Source organism: Fundulus heteroclitus, chromosome 16 (genome assembly GCF_011125445.2).
Source record: "Fundulus heteroclitus isolate FHET01 chromosome 16, MU-UCD_Fhet_4.1, whole genome shotgun sequence".
Classification (NCBI taxonomy): domain Eukaryota; kingdom Metazoa; phylum Chordata; class Actinopteri; order Cyprinodontiformes; family Fundulidae; genus Fundulus; species Fundulus heteroclitus.
This window is the reverse complement of record NC_046376.1, coordinates 28,994,581-29,018,358: the sequence shown is the minus strand read 5'-3', so window position 1 is coordinate 29,018,358 and position 23,778 is coordinate 28,994,581. Positions and strand designations below refer to the sequence as shown.

Here is a 23,778-nt window from a genome sequence, read left to right as displayed (position 1 = left end):
CAAAAAACAGTTTCATTCCTCTGCAGCAAAATACTGCACAAAATGAGACATGACGGAACAAGTCTCACCTTTTAATAAGGGGTTGCACAAATGCATTTCAGCCTCACTCTCACTGAGATGAATTTTTACTCCGGATCGGTTTCGCCACAATATGTTGCTGAAACTCTCAGCAACATCAGCGCTGGAAAAATGTCCAGCGTGTGTATTTATGTATATATATTTATATATATATATATATATATATATCTTCCATTACCACAGTGATGTCTATCCCAAACAAAGAGACGGAGCAGGATAGGCCGGGCCGATGATGGCTCTAAATTCTGTGTGCAATTACCGTTAGAGCCCAAGTCAAAAAATGGGCAACAAAAACTACAAACGTCTTGAAAACCTTTAAACAAGAATGGCTGCTTAGAAATGAAGGATCACAATATACTGCCTCTATATGCAAATATCACCTCTGTATACATGTAATATCGTATTACATAAATGTTTAGATAATTGAATCTATCCAGAAAAGCATGGAGAAAGAGCTTATCTTAAAAAGATAGAGTCTAACACAATCCAAGGGAAACTTAACAAAGACGCTTAAAACTAAACTTTCCCTTCTTAAGCACTAAACGTCTACACCTACAGAAAATTTGCCTCAGTTTTCAACAATTTTGAGAAAATAAAGAAAAATTATAACTCTTAACATAATCCGTATTGGTAAAACTATTATAATCAAGTAAACATGAGAGTTAAAGAAATAAAAAGGTTCAATTATATCACTTAAGATTAGTAATATTTGTGTCTTATCTATATTTTGCATATTTTTATTTATGTATTTTTTTGATTTTATGAGTTTTTATCACAGTTTTATTTCTTAAATTGTAAAAGATACTGAAAGTTACATCCTGTCTGTCTGTTTACTGTACAAAGTGAAAAGTTTCTTAAATATATAATATTTACAAGAAAAAGATTGAACATACTAATGCTGACGCCGACTGATGCCCAAACCAAAGTCTTTCAGGTCTTTAAGGGATAGTTCTGAGTTTTTCAGGTGAGGTTCTGTGAAGTTATAATAAATTATTGTATTAACTGTGATAGAAAATGTCCTATCAGGAGGATGAGGGGCTAATAGTTGATTTTAAACTACTCAAACAGATAGCATTTCTGCACAAAAGACACAACACTAGATTATTAGAGATTAACTGTCTTGACTTTCTCAAGAGACTGTTGTAAAGGCAGTCTCACCTTTACTCAGCCAAACAACATGTAACCAACCAACCCATGAAACTTTGCAAGTTATTAACAGTTAGCCTTCCAATGCTTGAAAGCAGCTTTTGTGCCACGTACGTTGGTGTATAAAAGAAATTATATGCTAGTCGGGTTTAATGGTGAGGAAATTGCCTAATAATTGTGGATGTCCTAATAATGGACGTGCTTTGGTGCAAAATGTCTGCTGTAAAATGTGCACTGTGTCAGGAGGATGACACAGACTAAGGTAATATTCTGTGGCATCCTCTTTTTTTGTTTCTTCATATGCTATAACTGTCTGAAAGTGTTGGGTTTGCCATCGATATCATACGATACGATCTGCCCAACACTATTATTTACATTGATATTAACTCACAAAAAAAAACAAATATGATTTGACCATTTTATTTCTAAACTCTTACAGGTATCAGGCATTCAAATCATTAACAACATTGTTCTAATTTTAAAATAAATAAATAACAATAATTATAAATATTAGTAAAATAATAATAATAATAATAATAATACACCCTGGGTCTTTCTGCATGGTGTTTGCATGTTCTCCCTGTGCATGCGTGGGTTCTCTCCGGGTACTCCGGCTTCCTCCCACAGTCCAAAACACATGACTGTTAGGTTTATTGGCCTCTCTAAATTCTCCTTAGGTGTGAGTGTGTGTGAATGGTTGTTTGTCCTGTTTGTCTTTGTGTTGCCCGCCTCTCGCCCATTGACAGCTGGAGATAGGCACCAGCACCCCTCGCGACCCCAACAGGGATAAGCGTGTTGGAAAATGGATGGATGAATGGATGGGTGGATAATAATAATAATAATCAAATGTTCACTTAGGGTTATGCCTTGTGAATTTCAAAATAAAGGTGTATCTTGAAAATGACGATATGAACGATATTTTCATTTTGCACTGATGTAATTGGATTGCTAATCATTTAATCCATGTATTGATGTGGATTGATGTATTATTACACCCTTAATAAAAAATGTATCAGTACACCTAAGTGGTAAAATAATTTTATACCATGGTCTGGGGGAATACTTCATTCTGATTGGCTGCAGGGTGTCCGTTAAAAAGTGTTGTAAAAAAAGTTCCGGTCAAATAGCCTCATTGTTTGAAATTATTGCGCTGGATCAAACGGTAGCTAGTAACGACAGGACAGTTGGCGCTGGTTACCTTGGCAACGCGAGATCAAATAGCTCTCTCAGTCGCTTCCTGGGAAAATTTAATTTTTTAACAGTGAGAAAAACATAAAAGTATTAATAATTGTTTATTGTTTATTTATTTATTTTGTAAGTGACCATGGTATCAGCAGGAAAATGTCCTTCCTGGTGTCCAATATCAGAAATTAATGGACTTCACGTCAGCAATCGATATGATGCCTCCGCATCGTCCATTAATTTCTGATAATGGACACCTCGTGGGGCATTATCCCTTACATATATGTTGCTGTTGGAGCCCCTTCAAGCATTCAGCATGAGCGAATCCTCTAAGCAAACAGAGCGTCTGCATAGTGTAGCAAGAGATTTAAGCAATGTCATTTTTGGTTCACTGCCGTGGCATTTTTGTAGCACCTACATAGATTTTGTAGCAGTGGCACATAAGTGCAGAATATATGATATCTCACAGCTGTGATGCCGATGCCATGATTTATTTGTTTTTTGTGGGGGGCGGGGGGGGCGGCTGAAAAAAATGCAACCTAGCCCAGCTGGTGATGTAAATTTGATCACTAAACCATCAAATCTGTAGAAAGGTGATGTTGAAACGCAAGGTGTGATAAAGGTATAAGCATGCATTCACTTTATTTTAACTCACTGCAGTAACACATCTTTTGAGTACAGATAAGGACACCATACTTGATAGCTTCACAGAACCTCACATCAAAAATCAAAACTAGCCATTTATTTCTGTGTCAAAGTCTTCTTCCTTCTTGCTGATTATGATTCACCTGAACTTTCAAAATGTGTATAAAAATTCCAGAGATCCCAAGTTATTTATTAGGAGTGTCTTAGGGTGTGTGTGTGTGTGTATGTGTGTGTGTAAGGAGGGGTGGGGTAGAGTGGGTGCATCTGATTTAAGGCTAACTCGATCAGTCTCAGTGTTATCCGAGGAGTTAGAGAGTACAGGCTGTTGAAGTAATGAATATTTAACAGCGTGATTGGGGAAAAAAACGCACTTATTGTTGAATAATGGTCTGCTTCTCTTCAAACACACGAACACACATATCAACCTATTGCATGAGTGCTTTTATATTGGGGTCTGATATAATTACAAACATCATATTCCACACAGTCGAGTAGGTCCTCTCTGTGGCCAGTACTCCTGAACGATCTCCCTCAGCCCTTGAACTTGTGACACCTATCAATCATAGATCAAACCTTCACATAACTAATAGAGGCCTCTGCAGTCTGTACATGAGTCATCATTGTACAACTTGGGGGAGGGGGATAATAAGGCATGTCTACTGAGTGCCTGAACCTACACTGAGTAAAATGTCCTGTGCAATAAATGAGGCCTCTTTAGCTAAAAAGACTATCTACAACAGTCCGAGTAAAAACAGAAAAACAATCTTTTACAAGCTAGCCGCCTTCCAAATGCCCAGCCAGGTTCTCAACTGCCTTTCATCAGCTTCTCCTACAACTTTGTTGTAGTACCTTTCCTACATAAGTGACAGTGCATAATATTAATTTTACACAATGTCAAAACAAAGCTTTCTGTGTGATCCTCCCAGATGCTGTTTGTGTGATGTAGAGTAGTGCCACCATAACCAGGTGAGAGGTGTCATGTAGCATGGATAAAGCAGGTGGTCTATAGGCTTCCATTGCTGTGAACTGAGAAACGTCAGCTTATCAGTAACAGTGGGACATCCTGATTACAACTGGTTCATAAAACACTATCCATACCTGACATGTAAAATATTTTTACGAAGGTATAAAAGATCTCGAATAGCATCTTGTATGGAAACCATCTTTACCAACAGCCTGCTGTGAAATTTTTACAGCGGGTTTGGCTCATATGTGACGGCAACACCGAGCAGCCGAAATGAGCGCCGGTCCGTCCTGGTGGAGCTGCGTGTGAACTGGAGGACACTTCCACTGGAGACCTTTAAGGCACGTCCTTCCTCTCAGTAGCTTCTGGTGAAAATGTTGTTCTTCACAGTAACAGGAGTTCAGACTGAAAAAAAGTGTGTTTTTTTAAGCATGTGCGTGCTTGATAATTTGTAATGTCTTAAAACATCAGGAATCTCCTGGCTCCAAATGTGTCTTTGAAATCCTGGAGAAGATACACGAATGGTCATGGAGTAAAATATTCCACAGAAAACAGAAGAAAAAGAAAACAGGAGTAAAAGACTCAGTCTTTCTGGCTTGTTGGATGAACCAAGTACAACCTTCCTGGTGCCACCAGGAGCAGATGAAACACAACTACCCATACTTAGAGAATAGTCAAATACTAGAACAACAGAATACAAAACAAATTGTGTGGTCTCACAAGCAGAGTTTCCATAAATAGCATGAATGTCTTTGTTATTCACAACGTTATTGTTGTTCTTATACCCTGTTTTTCTATAAGAATATCTTATTATCATTCATGATTGTATTTCTCATTAGCAAACAGCTCTTTAGGTTTCGGGGATAAGAAGGAGGAGGGGGGTGGAGAAGCAGAGGAGTGGGAAAGGGAAGCAGGAAGAGATGTCCAGACCAGGGTGTGTGTTGTGGCTCTAGTGAGTGTAACAATGTCTAATTACTGAATTGTTACAGCCACAGATGGGCAGTTTGCTCCTGTTGCCGCTCTTGCTGTGGATCCTCACAAGCGACTGATGGGAACCCTTAGACTGTGGCCCCTAAGTAGACTAAAACAAGGTCATCGTGATATCAACCAAGCATAGTGACTTCTAGCACACTGGTGGGTGTGATGATGGGACTTGTTGAAGTTGAGGGATTTTGTAGGATTAAGGAAAATGTTGATTGATTGTGTATGAATGTAAAAGTAGAGTAGCTTTGGCCATTTTAAAGAGAGGTTTAACATCTTTAACCCTATCAGGATGTCCTGATTTTTATCCATCTTTCCCTCCTCATTTACTCGTACAACAGTCTATCTTTTTTGTCTCTGCCACTCTTTTGACCCCTCTTTTAACCCTTTCTTTGTGTCACCATGAATTTGGTCTGCTTTGTGTCTATAGTGTTCTAAGAAATACCCCTGATCTCCTAACACTTTGAACCTCTGTTGCTCTCCTCCTCCTTCCCCTTTTGTCTTTTACACGTCAGACTCAATGCTGGAAAGTTTCTCGTACACATGGCCATTGCTTCCATTGAAGGGACGCGGGGGTCCGACCGCCAACATGGACCCATGATGGTTCATCCCACCAAGGCTGAGCTCTTTTGGGAACCGGGTGGACACGTTGGACATCACCCCGGCTGTTGCAGATGCTGGCAAATATGACGTTGCGCTCAGCTGACCCCTGAAGTCACTTCTGCTGTTTTGGGCAACTTGTTGCTGCTGTTGTTGCTTTGTCAGGTAATATTGTTTGGCTCCGTGCATCAGACACTGGTCATCGCCAAAGGTGGGTATAAAGGGGTTTTGGTTTACCCGGTCAGGGTAAAGAGATTTGGATAAAGAGAATGCTGCCCCGCCTCCACCTTCCATCAGAGATCTGTCTCTCATGTCTCTTTCTCCGATGGAACGGCGGTGGAGGCCCTCACCACCTCTGAACAGGCCAAATGGGGAGCCAGAACCTTTCTGACTCTCACCTCCATAAAACAATGGGTCTCTGTCCCTTTCCCTTTCTCTCTCTGAGCCCCCATGGCGTTCAAAAATATGTGCAAAGGGGCTGTTATCTTCCATGTACCGCTCTTTTTCCTTCAAACTAACACTCCTTGGCGGTGGCAGCATTCCTCCCATGCCAGCTCCACCAATGCCCCCCCCTAAACCTCCCATCAAACTTCCCATACCACCTGATTCTTCTCTCTGGAGGTCAACAAATGTGTCATACGAATGCTGTCGCCTTAGCTGCTTTCCAAATCCTCCGCTCTTTCTTCTCTGCTGGGCCTGAGATTGAGCCTGAGGGCCTGCGGCCATACCTCCCACTCCTCCTCCACCTTTCCCTCCCCCCATTTGTTCCAATGGATGGTTATTATCCTCACTGATATCGTAGAGGTTTCCTGTCTTTTTACAACCTTCACACCGCATGCAGGTTGCAGAGCTAGGGCGGCTACCACCTGCCGAGGACCCACAGCCCATACCACTCGAATACCCACCACCTCCTCCATGAATGGACATCTGCTTGCCCCCACTAGCTCGACAGTTCCTGCACTCCCAGTCTCCCCCTGCCAACCCAGAGCCCACCCCGCCCTTTGAGTCTGACTTTTTGGGTTTGCTTTTGAGAAAGTCTTCAACTGGTACCAAAGAGGTGCAGGTGGGCACTCCTCCATCTCTGTTTCCAGGGCCCTCTGTCAAGTCCACATGTTCCCATTGAGGGACACCCTCTTTGGGCCGAAACTGGTCCAGATAAAAATCCCTAACACTCTCCTTTTCCCTGAAGAGGTAAGAGTTCCCATTGTTGTTTCCTCCTCCACCCCCTCGCTTGCGTTCAGAGGGAAACAGTGGTGGGGAGGCAGAACGCTGGCTGTGGTAGTGGTGGTGGCTGATGTGGTAGGGTTTCCTCCTGTAGCCCAGCTCAATTTCGTCCAGCTCCCGTCTGGACTTTGCAGAGGCCGGCCTCTTTTTTAAGCTGTCGCGGTACTGTTTGCGCTTCTTGGCGTTACCCTCCAGGTTCCCATATGTTACGGTGTGTGTGGAAATGTCTGAAACATCCGAGCGTATGTTTCCGTCATCGTCTCCTCGCCCCCCACAGTAGTTAGGTCCAGGAATGTAAGTGGAACTCGTGGCACCACCTTTAAAGGAGAACTTCCCGTAGATGTCAGGCAGACCTCCCTTGAAGCTCTGGCCTGAGGGAGGAGTCTGTCCGGACAGCAAGTCAAATTTGCTCATGTTCCTGTGGGTCAGTGCCGAGCAAGGCTGGGTGGTAAAGATAGGTGCCACCCCCCCACCGAGGCTGTCACAGTCAAACATGCCACCCTCTAGAGAACTAGCACTGCCCAAACTGTGGGGCCTGTTGGGGGGAGGGCCAGCGAGCCCTGGGGTTGAGCCATGATGGTGTAGATAGTGATCCTGGTACAAATTACTGTCCTTGAGATGAAGGTTGCCAAACGTCCTCTCCACTTCACTAATGTAGTCACTAAACATGTTGTCTTCTGGCATGTAAGGAGGTTTGCAGTCAGAATGGCCTGCCAAGCTGCGGCGATGTTCAGAGATGTCATAAACAGAGGAGTCTCGACGGATGAAGTCCAGAGCGCTGTGTGGCGAGCCGTTCACTCCTGAAAGGGAGGCCATGTTCTTGGCAGTGCGTAGGAGGCGCATAATGTTGGAATGGGTGTTATTCATGGTGCCTGACGGGGAGTTCAAGGCAGAGCTGCTCTTCTCTTCGATTTGGACCCCATGTATGCAGCTGTATATTCCCTGCAGGGAAGAAATATAGAGAAGGAGAAGCTTTAAGGATTAGAACAATTGTTAGTGCAACAGTCTAGAAATGGTGATTTGAACAAACTTTTCTTGCACACCTATTATAGAATGCTTCTGTCTTTGTCTACACCAGGGATCACAAACATGGTGCCCGTGGGCACCAGGTAGCCTCCGAGCACCATATGTTGTGCCCTCAAGCCTGTTCTAAAAAATAGCACAACCCTCCTTTGAGCTGCATATTTTATTCAGCTGCTCTTCCTTTTTAATCATACTTGTATTTACATAGATTTAAAAATTACAAAAGCATTAAAAACATATACACACACACACACACACATATATATATATATATATATATATATATATATATATATATATATAATGTAAAGTTAAGGTGAGCTTGGACTCTTGTAGTTTAAAGGTCAGTACTGGTAGCCCTTTGTATGACACAGTACTGATGAAGTAGCTCTCAGTTTTAAAAAGGTTGGTGATCCCTGGTCTACGTACTTACCATTTTTATATAGACAGTGTCTTGCAAAGTATTGTATTTAGGTCTGGACTGTGACTGGAAACATGAATAGATTGTGTTCCTGCTGAAAGTTGAACCTCCGCCCCAGTCTTAAGTCTTTTGAAGCCCTGAAAAATTGTTTCTTCCTGGATTTCCCTGGATTTATTTTCATCTATCTCCCCATACACTTTCAGCAGCTTCCTGTCCCTTCTGAAAAAATGTCTCCACAGCATGATGCTGACACTATGTTGTTTTACAGTGATGATGTTATGCTGAAGGTGATGGTCAGCGTTACATTGGATAAAAAAAATATTTTTTACTCATCTAATTATAATACTTGTTAAACTAAAAATGGGACTTCATATGTCCAAATAAATGCAACCTATACAATATGATTAAACTCATCACGTCTATTTATCTCTAAATTACATAGGCAACTGCTATCAATGCATAGACTGGAATAGGTTATACAAGTTGTGCATAAGGGCAACAATGAAGCTGCTTCTTCTCTGGCACTGAACTACTTTTGTTTCTCCTGAAAGCCACAAAAATGTTAAAAATCAGCGATAGAAGAAGGAAATACGTGACAAACTATTCACAGAGTAAAATAATGGCTGGGATTTTCTATTCCATTTTTCACAACTTTTATTGCTATCTAATTTGTTGTGTCTAAAATATATATATTTTGTCCTATGTATTTGTATATATCATTAAACTTCACCTTAAAATAATGTATTTCTGGCTACATTGAGTCAGATTTTCTGTCTTTCTATCAGTGGTATGTTTTTTTAATTATTATTACTATTGTTATTAACCCTCCAGTCATTAGATATAGACTTAGAGTTCTCAAAGTACCAAAGTTATTTAATTAACAGATTCAACACCAGTGCTGAAAAAATAACTTTGTAATGAAACAAAAGTTGGGTTACCAATCCAATAAATGCACAGTGATATTAATTAGAAAATGGTTTCTGATAAATCATCGTTGTAGAATAAAGTTAAAACAGCTGTATATTGTAAGTTGATATCTATAAATTAATCTACATTTTATCGGATTATGGAGCGAATCAAAAGAAATTTGATGCAGCTTTTTTTGTAGCTGTGAAACTGAGTGCAGCTGATAAAACGAATGGAGTGACTTGATGCTCGATGATTGATAGTGGCGTAGGGATTATACAACCCTTTCAGATCCACTGGTCAATACCTTCAATCAATGTAATTAGAATCTAGCTCAACAATTTCCTCTGGCTGTTATTAAAATCCTCCGTTTCACAAGTCTCTCGGCGCCACTGGCCACAACACAATTCCTCCTATAACAAAAAGCCCCTGCTGAGCCCCCCAGAGACAGAAAGATAAACTGCTCCATTTGCATCCAGTGATGTATGATACAATATTCAGATAAAAATGGATGTTCAGCGGAGGGTAAACCAGGCGTGACAGATGAGGACCTTAAAGAACTAGATCAATTGCAAAGAGGGATTTTTCACAGGGGGTGCTCTAGAAAATGTAAAAGCAGCTGATCTGATCTGCAGGATCAGAAATCCCTAACTGTTTGGCTTCTTCTCCTTACGCCTCTTTCCTGTTTACCCCTAAAAGGACCCTCTGTACACAGGTCAAGTTTCTGGTGATCAGCTAGACTGCTGCATTGGCGCAGAGAAGCTTCATCATAATATTTATATTAAAGGCAATGTTATTGCTTCTTTTAATTTCACAGTCTGTTAATAGCCAAGTCGGTGAGGCTAGTGTCAAAGTAGATGAAGCTGAAAAGGCACTTCAAGGAACCAGGAAGAGGAAGATGAAAAAGCAAAACCCATTTGTCTGGTTTGATGATATTTTTTGGCTTTTTTTTCCCAAACAGATGCCTGTTCTCCTGGTTATTAAATATATGTTATTTTTCCTAAAAAAAAAAAAGGTTACAAAAATGTCAATTAAAAACACACAAAAGCTACGATTCTGCTAATATTCTCAAGCATTTACTGCCTTGCAAAAGTATTCACATCCCTTTAACTTATCCACATTTTGTAATGGTAATTTTTATTGGGAGACTTTAAGCAATAGGACAACGCAAAGTAGAGCACGATTGTGAAATAGAAGGAAAATGAGTACATTTTCTGACGCATTAAATATCTGAATTTGGTATGTATTTGTACTTAGGCCCCTTTAGCCTGATACCCCACAATAATATCCAGTTAAACCAAGTGCCTTGAGAAGTCGCCTTCTCAATAAACAGAGTCCACCTGTGTGTCATTTAACCTCAGCATCAATGCATCTGAGGCCTAAGAGGTTGTTAGACAACATTAGTGGCCAAGCAACCCACAGTAATGCTAGATGAGTCGCAGTAATCCACAGGTGGGAAAATCTTTTTACATGACAGCTATTAACTGTGCACTCCACTTCCTGAATGGAAGAGTAACAAGAAATGGGACATAGTTGTGTGTAGTCTGTGCTGTTCTGTGTGTATGTTCTTCTTATTTTAAACATTTCAATATGAAAAATCCCACGGTGGAGGCAGCATCACGCCGAGGGGATCCTTTTTCTCAGCAGGGACTGGGAATCATGTCAGAAAAAAGGACTGATGGAGCTAAATAAAGAGAAATCCTGGAAGAAAACCTGGCAGAAGTTCAACAAAGAAACAAACTCTTGAGACTAAAGCAGAGATTCACCTTCCAGCAGGACAATGGCCCCAAAGGACCAGAATTAACTAAAATGGATTAATTTAGATCCAAGCATAAATATGTGTTAGAATGATCCAGTCAAAGTCTGAATCCTATTGTGGCAAGACTTGAAAATTTAACTTCATAAGCACTCTCCATTCAAACTAACAAAGTTTGAGAGATTATGGAAAGAAAAATGGCCACACATCAAAAAAAAAAAAAAAAACTTAGTCCAAAGCTGGTGGAGACCTGCCCTAAAGGACTTGCAGCTGTAGTCGCAGTGAAAGGATGTTGTACAAAGGATTGCTTCAAGGAAGCTGAAAACATTTCCACAACACAAACCAAATCAGATTGAATATTTTTCCTTCTAATAAAATACTTTGATGTTTGTGATGTAACATGACTAACTGAGAAAAGAGGCTCCAGGGGTGGGAATACTTTTATATGGCACTGTCTATTAGTCTCAGAATGACCTTCCTCAAATGTAACCTTCAGAATGAACATTTCTACGCTTTATTCGCACGAAGAACAAATGAAACCGATCAGACATGTAAAGAGGGAAAAATCTGCTGTTTCAATTTAAAGATCATGGACTTTACATGCAATAACGCGTCCTTTTATCACTGCCCAAACATTTATGGAGCTGAAACGCCACTTCGCTTCCAGATAATTTGGCGAGAAAGCTGCACAAAGTCTAGTGATTAAACTTCCAATACATTTATAGTACTAAAGTCATTAGAGGCTTTTTAAATCAATGTCCCACCTGAAACACTCGAGTGTTTCAGGTGGTGAAGAAGCAGGCAGCCAGGGGAGAGCTGCTCACAAAGCCTGCAGAGGGAAGGAAAACTAAACAAGCATGGAGACGTGACTGGGGCCACGTGACTCACGCCAGCTGTGACAGATGTCATTTTTCACGCTGCCGGGCCTAAATGTTAATTGCAGCAATGACAATGAGCTTCATTGGATTATGCTATGAAATTAAAGAAAACAGAATCTGTCTGTGGAACAGAACAAGACAAAAAAAAAAAAAAGAAAGGGAACAAACGGCTGCTGCTGAGGAGACAACGTTACAGTAAATGAGACGTTCTTCGGCCCTTGGATTGTGGAAAGATGATAGAGAGTCATAACTCCTGTTGATGTTTTCCTGCTCAGTCCTCCAAATGCTAATCATTTTTTTTTTGTCTGCGAGTGCTTGGCCAGAATATTTTATCATATTGAATTATCTCACTGTATTTGTGGACACACACAGCTCATTCATTTTGCAACGCTGCAGCAAAGATAGTCGCAATTTTTGCCATTAAGAACGATCACTGAATGTTACACAAAGCTTAATTGGTCTGTGTTCAAGCCACCCATACAAATTGTAATGATGCAATAATCAACAAAACAGACGCGAGCGGCTTGGCTTTGAAAATGAGAAGTCAAACGGCGATTTAGTAGCAAATGGAAATCAGGGTTCCTACACATTTTTCATGAAATATTCAATACTTTTCCACATTCAACTTTCCTGAGTCCTCGGTCCTTTAAGATCATTTTAAAATATGCTAAAGTTCACAATGGATTTATGGCTGATATTTCTACTTTGGACAGACTTTAAATGTGGAGCCTGCCAAAGGAAGGAAGGAAGGAAGGAACGAAGGAAGGAAGGAAGATAAAGGAGAGAAGGAAGGAAAGAAGATGAAGGACAGAAGGAAGGAAGGAAGATAAAGGAGAGAAGGAAGCAAAATAAAGGACAGAAGGAAGGAAGGAAGGAAGGAAGGAAGGAAGGAAGGAAGGAAGGAAGGAAGGATAAGGAGAGAAGGAAGGAAGATAAGGACAGAAGGAAGGAAGGAAGGAAGGAAGGAAGGAAGGAAGGAAGGAAGGAAGGAAGGAAGGAAGGAAGGAAGGACGGAAGGAAGGAAGGGCAGGATAGGAAGGAGGAGAAGCTAACGGAGCGAAGATCAAAGGAGAGAAGGAAGGAAGAAGATGAAGGAACGACGGAAGGAAGGAAGGAAGGAAGATAACGAGAGAAGGCAAGCAACATAAGGACAGTAAGGAAGGAAGGAAGGAAGGAAGGAAGAAGGAAGAAGGAAGGAAGGAAGGAAGAAGTGCAGGAAGAAGGAAGGAAGGAAGGAAGGAGAGAAGATAAAGGAGAGAAGATAAAGGAGAGAAGGAAGGAAAGAAGATGAAGGACAGAAGGAAGGAAGGAAGGAAGATAAAGGACAGAAGGAAAGAAGGAGGGGAGGAAGATAAAGGACAGAAGGAAGGAAGGAAGGAAGGAAGGAAGGAAGGAAGGAAGGAAGGAAGGAAGGAAGGAAGGAAGGAAGGAAGGAAGGAAGGAAGGAACAGAGACAAATATGTGGGAAATAATGTATATATATATATATAGATATATATATATATATATATATATATATATATAGATAGATAGATAGATAGACAGACAGAGAGAGAGACAGAGAGAGAGAGAGCCAAGGACAGAAGTTAAGATAACATTTTGTCATTGTAATGTGTTTTTCATGACCTATGAAATACTAAACTCAAGCTCTTTCCTTTTTCAGCCAGCATAGGAACACTGATAGACACACAAGCAGACAATGACAACAAAAAATGAATATCTTACGGAATAATGAAAGTTGGGCACTCAAGCATGCTTAGCGAGCATTGAGAAGTTTTTTTTTTTCCTGGCTTTGCTTTCAAGGTAACGGCGCGCCAAACGGAGAGAGTAAGCAGCAACATGTGGCTTCTCTGCTGCACATGAGCCACGTGGTTCAGCCTGCAGTGGTTCACCTTCACAAGCACGTAGTGAATTACACCACAGCCATGTCAAAACAATTGGAATGCAAATCCAACACCTTGGGTTGACTTTGGTCTCCTGAGACGGGGTAATCTACCTTCACTGGTTCTGGGCCTGATGTTTTTTGTTGAGCGCATTATTGATTTCAGCTCAGGATTTTGTAAATGTTTACCTCATGGGACCAAGGAAGGCTTATGAATGAAAACAAAAACTAAAGGAGAAAGCTCCTCGTTTTCTGGAAACGTTGACAGTGAGAGCCTGCCAGGCAATGAGAAAATGGATATTAAATACAGTGCCTTACAAAAATATTCACACCTTTTGTACTTTTCCACATTTTGCCTCATTACAATGACAGAGTTGATGTGGTTTCTCTCAGATGTTGTGTTACAGCCAAACACAAAGACAGAGGGTTTGGAAAGGTTTTAAAAATAAAAAAATCCCATGTATGAAATGCATTTGTATTAAGCCCCCTGAGTCAATACTCTATAGAATCAACTTTTGCTCAGTTATAGCTCTAAGTCCTTAGTGGTATGTCTCTGCAGACTGAATTTTGTATCCATTTATCTTTGCAAAATTGCGCAGCTCATTGAGATTAAATGAAAAATGCCTGTGAACATTAAGTTTCAAGTCTCGCAACAGGTTTTCAACTGGATTTCTGTCTGTACTTTGACTAAGCCATTCTAACGTTTGGATACGCTTCGATCTGATCCCGCCCATTGCAGCTCTGGCGCTATGTTCAGAGTGCTTATCCTGCTGGACGGTGAACCTCTGCCTAAGTCTCATAACCACTGCAGCCTCTGACAGGTTTTCATTCAAAAGTGTCCTGAATTTAGTGCCATGCATCTTCCCATCAACAACCAGCTTCCTTGTCCCAGATGAAGAAAACTATCCCACAGCATGATGCTGCCACCACATTTTACCACAGTGGTTGTGTGTTCAGGCTGATGCGTAGCGTTAGCTTCCCACCACACAAAGCGTTTCCACTGTAGAACATTAATTTCAGTCTTCATCTGACTGGAAAACCTTCTTCCACATGTATGTCTGCTCCATTGACTTATAGCTTTCTTTTATCAATGGCTTTCTTCTCTCAGCTCTTCGGTAAATGACAGATTTGTAGAGTGCGTGACAAATATTTGCGCGGTCAGCAGATCCTCCCACCTGAGCTGTGGATCTCTGCAACTTCTCTGATTACTCTCAGCTAAGGTGGACGGCCGTGTCATTGTAGGTTTCTAGTTGTGTCACACTCCATTCTTGGCACACTCCATACATTAAACATTACTCTGTGAGCTGTTCAACGCTTGAAATATTATTTTCTAACCTAACCATATATTCAGCCTCGTTGAAACAACTTCCTCTCTGACCTGTCTGTTTTGTGCCTCGGTCTTCACTACACTGTTTGTTCGCTAATGTATTCTAATTTGTTCTCTATCAAACTAATGAGGCCTTCAGAGAACACCTGGATTTACATACTGAAATTAAAGCTGCGATAGGTAAGTTTTGTATAAAAGTATTTGTTAAAACTGTCACCATGTCCTGACAGTAAAAATATGAGACAGATAATCTGTGGGTGGGGGAAAAAAAAATCAAGATCCTTTGGCTCCTCCCAGTGGTCCTACTGCCATTTGCAGAAATACACCGCTCCCGGACAGAAAGAGCCAATCAGAGCCAGGAGGGATGTCTAGCTAGACATCCCTCCTGGCTTGTTTCTAGATTGGTTGTTAGCAGTGTCAATCACTGCTCACCATTTTTTTTTACAAGTGTGGCTAACCCCCACATTTGAGTGTTACACTGTTTCCCCGTTCTCCCTGGTGTCAGAGAGGCAACGTTACATCTCGCAGCCTTTGCCCTCCTTGCACCCCTGTCTCTCCGTCGTCTCTCACCCTGCTGACGCTGAAGACGAAGCCGGGCTGGCCGGAGCAGACGCCCATGAAGCAGAAGCGCAGCTGCCAGTAGAACCAGTGCTCGCAGATGAAGGTTATGAGGGAGAGGGCCATGGCGGCGCCCAGCATGTAGAAGACCCCGGCCATGTTGTCCACGTCCAGCTGACTGGACATCACTTCGTTCTTCTCGTGGTGGCAGATCCCCGTCAGCCACAGGGACTCCAGCTCCTCCATCTCACCTGGACAGAAGACGCGCAATGACATTGGAGAGGGGGGATATTAGAGGAAGGACAAAGGCGGGGAGAAGGTGAGGGCTGCAACAGATGGTGTGAAGGGGGAAGGAGGCAGGGAGAAATGGATGAGGGAGAGAGGCATAAGGAGTTGATGGAGCACTAAAAGAGGCAGTATAGGTGTACAGTAAAAGGTTAGGAAGTAGAGGGAACGGGAATAAAATGTAAAGCTGAGAGGATGGATGTGATGTAATAAAAGGATGGCACTATGACGCAACAGAAGAGAAAAGGAAGACAGTTTGTGTGTGTGTGTGTGTGTGTGTGTGTGTGTGTGTGTGTGTACGGTGGAAGGGAGCAGTGGCCTTTACAGCCGACCAGGCAGGAGAAACGTACACACAGTACACGTCACATGTTGATGACATCAAACCCTTCCGTCCAAACAGGTGTCTGCTCTGCGTCTGCTGCTACTCCGTCAGTTAGCCGTGTCGTTTGTGGGTCACCTTCTGTTTCATCGCAAGCTGCTCTCAGTCAGAGCAGAAAGAGGCATGGCGGGGATTGCTTAATTAATCGTACAGTCAGCCGCGGTAGCTGCACCGTCAGGAGGAGGCAGAGAGATACAGAGACGCACAGCCACCTCCTCTGTGCGTCGGCCGACGAACTGATAAAGACACCTGTTATGGCTTTGAAGCTTTTAGCTTATGTTACACGTGGCCTTTTTTTCCTTTATTTTATGTTTTTTAAGTAAGGAAAAACATGTTTAAAATTAGAGTTTGTTGATGTTTTGCTGCATTCCAATTTCAAGTTAGTTGAAATCGTTAACTACGATTAGCTGCTTACCAATCGTTAGCAGCTAATGATTGGTAACCATTAGCTGCTAACAACATTAGAGTCGTTATCTGAACTGTAGATTCCTAAGACTCTTTAACAGGTTTTTTTAATGACTCTATACTGCTATCCATCTTTGTTGCTGATAATATAAAAAAACTGATCAAAGCTGAGCTGAATGAAGAAATACACAGACTATTTAAATACAATTTGTGATTGATCAAACCTTTTTTTCAGTTAAAACATAAATAGCATTTCAAATGCTTATCTTGGCTTTGGAATTGCCTTTAAACTATAAAAGTATAGAAACACACTATATTGACTGGTTTATTATTGTCTCATTCTCATGAACATAGTTTCCAGTCTCCTCATGTTTCATAAGATGGATGCATAGTTGCAATATTTCAACATTGAGCTCTTCTGATGTTAAACAAGTCTCTGGTTGATCAGGAAAAAGTGAAACTAAACCAAACCACGTGAAAACTTTCTATTCTATAGAGAATCTAAATAAAGCCTGGAATCAAATTTGTGGTTTATGTTTTTGTAGGTCATCTGTTGTATATATAAGTTTTGCTGCTGCCTGCTTCAAGCGACCCATACTCCCTCCACACTGAACCACCGGGCTTTCCGCGTGAGCCGGATCGCTTTCTAGGCCACGAGGAGCCGAGTGGACCGCGAGGCGTGGCAAAGTGACATTGAAATCCTCGGAGGTTGTGAGATGGGGCTGTTCGGTTCCTGCCGCAGCACAGGGAGGCGTTACAGCAAGCCAACCCATATTCATGTGCAAACACATACAAGTGACGAAAAGTTTGGACACATTCAGTTGGATCAGAAACTGTTTACGCTGATGATCAATAAGTAAGAAACAATAAACAGGTAACACGGACTAGACTGAAACTAAAAACCGCCGTCATCAATAATCAGAATCTCGACACCTCTGTCTCCTTTTCTCACTCAGACACACACAGCCTTGCCTACATACACGGGCACTCTTATTTTCAGAGGGCTGACCCATATTCACATGTGCCTGCCTTCACACGTACACTAACTGGCACTCTTAGAGCACCCAGAGTCGAAATATACCAGGAGCTATACTGGCACCCCTAACTGGGACACAATAAAGCGGGCCTCCGGAGGGCCCATGTTTCAGGATGCTCACAATATCCTGGACTGCATCCAGCTGAGTTAGCTGCAAGACAAGTGAAAACTTCCGCACACATTTAACTTCTCTTACATTTTGCAGTGCAGCGTGTATCCTGAATTTAAAAAGGACACAGCTGCTGATCATAACATGAAATGGATTTCGGCATCAAGGTGTGACAAGGTTTGAATAAGCTTATTAGAGCATCATTAAACCTTTGTGCCAAGTTGAATATTGTTTAAGTGAATCTTTGCTGCCGTACCCTGTCTGTGTGGCAGGTATTTTTGGGTTGGGGTAAAAAGTTCGGCAGGAGGCCTTTTCAGCAGTTTCCTGTCCCACTTGCTTCTGCAGTGTTGCTTCTTGTACTCCACTCTGTGAGAAATTGAAAAATCTTTGACAAACTTCACAAAAGCTCTCTGAGAATCGCCTTACTCTGGCCTCACCCACTTATAAACCATTGCCCTAGTCTTTGTTGCAGCATTTTCATTGCTTGGACGTATTTTATGAGCATCCTGTAGCACAGCTGCTCGTGGGGTGGGACGCTGCTTCGTATTCTTATTGACAGCCAATGCAGCTCTCTGCGTTCCTTATTTCAGGAAAACGTACGCCGAACAATTTTTTTTTTTGAATTTTCTGAATCTGACCCATCCAAACACGGGGCATTTTTGCCGTGTGTGGGGCACCAGGACAACAGTGAAAAATGCGGGCATAGTCCCAGACGAATCAGGACATCTGGTCACCCTAACATCATTACGCAACGGAAACACACGTGGGTGATGTTAGTCAAAGCCGGGCGTATAGCCATCCGAAAAAGAACTTCCAAAAACGTAAGTTAGACAAATGTAGCGAACAGCTGAAGTTCTCTATTACTCTTGTTAAAACATTTGAAAGTACACAGTATACGTGAAGCAATAATGTCACTATAAATAGTGCTAGTGTTACCATCGACGTAACATTGCTAACGTTTCTCTGGAAATTTTCGTAAATTTCTGTGAGGTGGGCTTTGCCTTTACGTCATTGTGGGATTCCTTATAGTTCCTTAGCGCCTGTGAGGCACATCACGAGCTCCCTATACAAAAGGAACTAAGCCAGGAAGCAAACTGGCTCCCTTTCCTACCTCCTTCCTTACTGACTGCACTATTCGGACAGCACTTATCATGGTGAACGCTGACGCACTTCCAATTTGGAGTCCTTACCAATTAGACCTTTTTGGACGCAGCCTCTGCTTGTTTTGAAGACATACAGCAAGGAGAGAACTGGTGGCTTTTCTATCCGAATAATTGAGCTCTCAGTAACAAAAAGAATGCAAAACCTGCGTTGATATTTTGTGGGAGAATTCACTTTGCTCACTTGTTTCAGTTCTTTTCTTCTTATTTTCTTGAGTGGATGGCATATAAACCACTGCACTTGTGCCACCTATGAGGCTTCTTTAAAAGCGACATATCGCTGAATAGAAGGTTCTGGTTCAAATGAACTTAAAACAAGCTCACACCAATTGTCTAACGGCCCAAACATGAGCATGAACATTATGAAAGGTTTGAGAGGAATGGCCGGGTGCCGCACCCTGGAGCATCAGCTGCTGACCAGATCCTGTCTGTGTGAGTTGTTCGCTAGACAATAATGGCCATTTTCTTTTTTTTTCTCCATGCATCTTATCCTTTACTCTATAAAGAGCATAAAAATGTATGATATTCATATACTGGGAAGGTGCAACAAATTCATGTCCATAAAATAAATTTTTCAAAAAATAAATAAATCTAAATAAATCTAAATATGGACATGCATTATATAATTTTAGCAATAGTTTAAGGTAAAGACTTTCTGTTTAGAAATGATACGTTGTACTCTACCACTTTATTCAGTACAAAGAGAGACTTTTAGGCCAATTTAATTGCCACTATTAGACACCCAATAAAGCCCCAGTTGGCACTGGACTAAAGTGCATTTCAAAAGCAGAAACCCCAGGGAGTTTGGGCAAAGTGCAAGTGCGATCATAAAGCAGAGGGTCCCCACAGCGGAGCTAAATCACAGGTTATATTAAAGCTCAGCCGTACCTTTTTCTTGTCTGAAACTACTTTACATTTGACCCACAAAGACAATTAGAGACAAAGTCAGATATTTCTCCTCAGACTCTGAACTTACACAGCCTAACCAGATGAAAGTCAGTTTAAAGCACTGTACTTTACATTAATACACCAATGATTTGAGGAATGGATTCAAAGTTAAAAGAAAATACCAAGCAGAAGCAAAAGTATGTTGAAAACATACTGTGATTTCAACTTTATTCAATTTAGTGTATCTGTCCTTTAAAGGTCTAAAAGAAGAATAAATACAGCTCACACCTTTTCCCTGTCCCATGAATTTCCTAATATGAAGGTAACGAACAAAACCTTATTATGAGCAAACTTAAGACTTAAAAGAACACTAATCATTGAAACCTCAGAGGATTTTCTGCGCCATACAAAATAAAACAATGAAGCATTAAAATAAACATCTCTGAAAATGATCAAAAACCTAAAACACACCCAAAACCCTAATTATCCGAACACAGTGGTGCATCTTAAAGGTCCAAGCATGGATAGCTGCCAGTAGACATGACAGGCTGACATTTGTTGATTAGCTGCTGAAAGGAGCAGCAGCAGGAAGGCAGATGTTTTAAAGGGACAGTACAGTATTTTAAGGGAACATGTAAAGTGAGAAGTGGTTGTCTCACCTACAAATGAGAGCAGTCCACAGGATTTAACTTTGAAGAATCAGAGAGGATTTGTTTGACAGCTTTGATCTTAAAAGCGACCCACATACTGTAAAGACACCACAGGACTTTATGTTCCACTACACCTCCTTCATTTCCTCACAAACGCAAACCCTATTTCCTTACCCTACCCTCACTGTCAGACTCAAGTAACAGGTTGTTGTTTTTTTCAGAATGGCAGCATATATGACACAATTGGAAACAGGGTGAATGCAGATTTGCAATGCAACACATGCTTTCCATTCTCAAAATAGCCTTTTGTTCTTGACCTGTACAATCATTTTAAGTTTTGAGACAAAAAATAAAACAAACAAAAAAGAAACAGCTATTCTTCTATCGTCTCCCAAAGGAAATATTTTGTAAAGAACATTGGGAATCTTCTCTATACCTTGGTTTAAAAGTTTTAGTTCAAATGGCTCAAAACCAAATAGATGAAATGTCATGTTTTGTGAAAAAAGCGTTTTTTTTTTTTTTTTTTAATGCTAGCAACACAAGTAAAAGAGCTTTCAGTTTACCTGATCTGATTGTCACGCTGCTAAATGTCGAAGGAGCTGATGCTGTTCTTGTGGTTTAGGAGTTGAGCCAGCTTTTCGTGTTTTTTTTTTGTTTTTCAACCCCAAAAAATTGCAACCAACTTGCTGGTTGAACTCTGACCACAACTACTGCTACAGCTGTTCATATGTATGTTTTTCCCCATTTGTTAAATTAGTTTTACCATAATCAGATTTTGTCAGTAATATCTTTTTAGCATTTCATGTATTTATAAATATGCAATGAAAGGAAATAGTGTTTCACCTGTTTAGAGGCAATCAATCTACCTTCAGATGTAGATCAAATAGAGCTGAGGAGAACCTTCTTAGCTAATCTGCGTGACTGCTTGGTCAACGATGTCTGTCAAACCAGCCGATGTTTAGTCTCCATTGTAATCAACCGTTGCACCGGCAGATGGTTATTTTAGTCATCAATACTTCCAGTACAGCCTTAAGGTTTAACTCAGATATTCACCACATCATAAGACTTGTTTTTGCAGCACACCCACTGCTTTGTCACAGGGACAGAAGGATGTTAGCTGCCAGCCTTCTTGCACTTCTAGCTGGATTCAGAGATGCTGGTTTTGTCCACGGTCAAAAACAAAAATGTGTCCTGAGTTAACTCCTGAGCCGTTCTGTGCCATTGATTCCGCTACCTGGCTTCAATCATGAAGCACCAAGCATGCGAGGCATTTCCTGAACCATTGATCACACAGCTCTCTTTGAATACCATGCCACTCATTCAAACGATCAAGCAGTTTAACTTTGCCAGATCTCCGTCTTGTCACCTGGATGTAGCACGCAACCGAGAGCACATGGAGTAGTAGTAATGGACCAAGTTGCTTGCCAGCAGCGCAGAAGATCCCTCAGATCAGACATGCCAAGAACAAGCCCCATGGGCCATCACCAGCCGGCGACACAAGATGGTTATATAGTGTGCACGTCAATTACTCCACATAACCCGTAATGCTCTGCAGCAGCTATTCTGGGCTCAAGACATGGGTGCACACAAGAGCAGCTTGTCAGGGAGTCAGGTGCTGCAAGGAAACTGTCTGGGATGCCAAGATATGACAAACCAATATCACTGTGTTCCTAAGTGCACATCTTGCTGATAAACTGCGTATCATGAGCAAAGGGTTTATAATAAAAAAGGAATAAATAAATAATAACATACCACTGTTCCTGTAATTCATGTACTTCTGAAATTGAGAGGACCTGCAAACGTCCCGATGGGGCTTATAGAGCTGCACCGTAACAGCACACTCAAGACACAGTAAAACTCCATGGGCCATGCAAAGCTTTCACCTTTATCCCTGAAGCAATGTCCCATCCTCGGCTCCAAGCTGATCATATTCGGTATACTTGACATGCCTGTGCAAGTAAATGTTCTCTGGGATGGAGTTGTAGCCAGCATACTGATGGGCACCTCCACATTTCTCCACAAGTTTCTGCAGCTCAACACCTAATGCCCAACATTAATGAACTGCTTGCCAAGAAACTATAGCAGACATGGCACAGAGACTTAAAATGTTTTTTTAGTAGCAGAAAGCAGGCACGCCCTTTTTCAATTTATTCCACCTTTGTGTCACAATGAATTGGTTCATGCCACGTCTATTGCACCGTTGTTGTGTGAACGTTTTTGTTTTTTCTTCATCTGGCTTTGTTTGAGCTGTGTTTCCATCCCCCCAGCTTCAAGCAATTCTCCTCATGAGTACAGAGTCATCAGTGTTAAAAAAAAAAAAAAAAAAAGTTTGACTTGTCCTATCCTGCTCGCTCAAGGTCATTGAGAATTTGGGATCTCTTGTCTAAGCAGTTACAATATGGTCTTGGGAAATGTCTGATGCATTTTTAAGCGATTAAACCAGTAATCACATCAGTACAGCTTTATGCATGATGGAGTCTGCTTGCAGGGAGAACTAAGCCGAGCAGCATCTATGAATAAAACAGTGCAGGAAACGAGCCGCTTTGCTCACCGTCTCCAAAAAGCTGCAGGATGGCCAGGTCCACGTGTCTCTTCCATCCAGACTCCTTCTGGATGGCGATGCCGTATCCCGTGGTGGCGAAGATGTAGCCGCTGCCAATGGTCACCAGCTTGCAGCCCTCATCCCTGCCAGCCATGTAGTTCAGAACGGCTGCATCATAAATGAAAGCATCTAATTTGCTGAAGAAAAGGGTAAGACAGAGAGAAAGGGAGGGAGAGAGACAGATAGGTTACAATTAATTAGCACTTAGAAGTCAGACAGCACAGCCACAACATTCCAATTAACCTGCTAAATAGCACTAAGCCTCTGATAAGAGTAATAGACTTTCACTTAGTTTGCCAGTGGCTGGAGCTGGCACACAGGCTGGTGAGAAGAAACGCTGGGTGAAAACTGAAGAGGGGGAGTGAAGGCATTATTGGGGTCATTCAGCCGCTTTATATTTATTCTCACTAACATGCAGAAAAAGGATTTTAGCGATGATGTATATCTCCAATGTTCAGCAGTGACATTCGTTTTTCTTTCGCAAGACCAAGTTTAAGAATTCACAAAAGAAAGCCACTTAGTTTGTGTTAATTCATGCTATCCTGTGAAGTGTTTAAAAAGATCTTTTAAAAACGCATCAAATGTTGGTTGTCGGCAGCATTCAGTAATTAGCATTTCCACTGCATCGTAACGCCACAAGTGCTGTCTGCCCTCACCCAGTCCTTCACATCTGTTCGTTTCTCTTTTATCCTG

General features: G+C 41.5%; 1 protein-coding gene across 3 annotated transcripts in view; it reads right to left on the bottom strand.

Annotated features, from left to right (window-relative positions):
• Positions 1-2,920: 2,920 nt before the first annotated feature.
• LOC105938069 (glutamate receptor ionotropic, NMDA 2B) overlaps positions 2,921-23,778 on the bottom strand; it is a 207,420-nt gene continuing 186,562 nt past the window's right edge. For all 3 annotated transcript variants that reach the window (XM_021307125.2, XM_021307126.2, XM_012879685.3), the window contains exons 15-17: positions 23,035-23,222; positions 15,584-15,822; positions 2,921-7,762 (exon numbers count right to left, since the gene is read on the bottom strand). In XM_021307125.2, the coding sequence (XP_021162800.2) occupies positions 5,501-7,762; positions 15,584-15,822; positions 23,035-23,222 (2,689 nt within the window). In that variant the 3' untranslated portion in view covers positions 2,921-5,500. The remainder of the gene's footprint in view (positions 7,763-15,583; positions 15,823-23,034; positions 23,223-23,778) is intronic.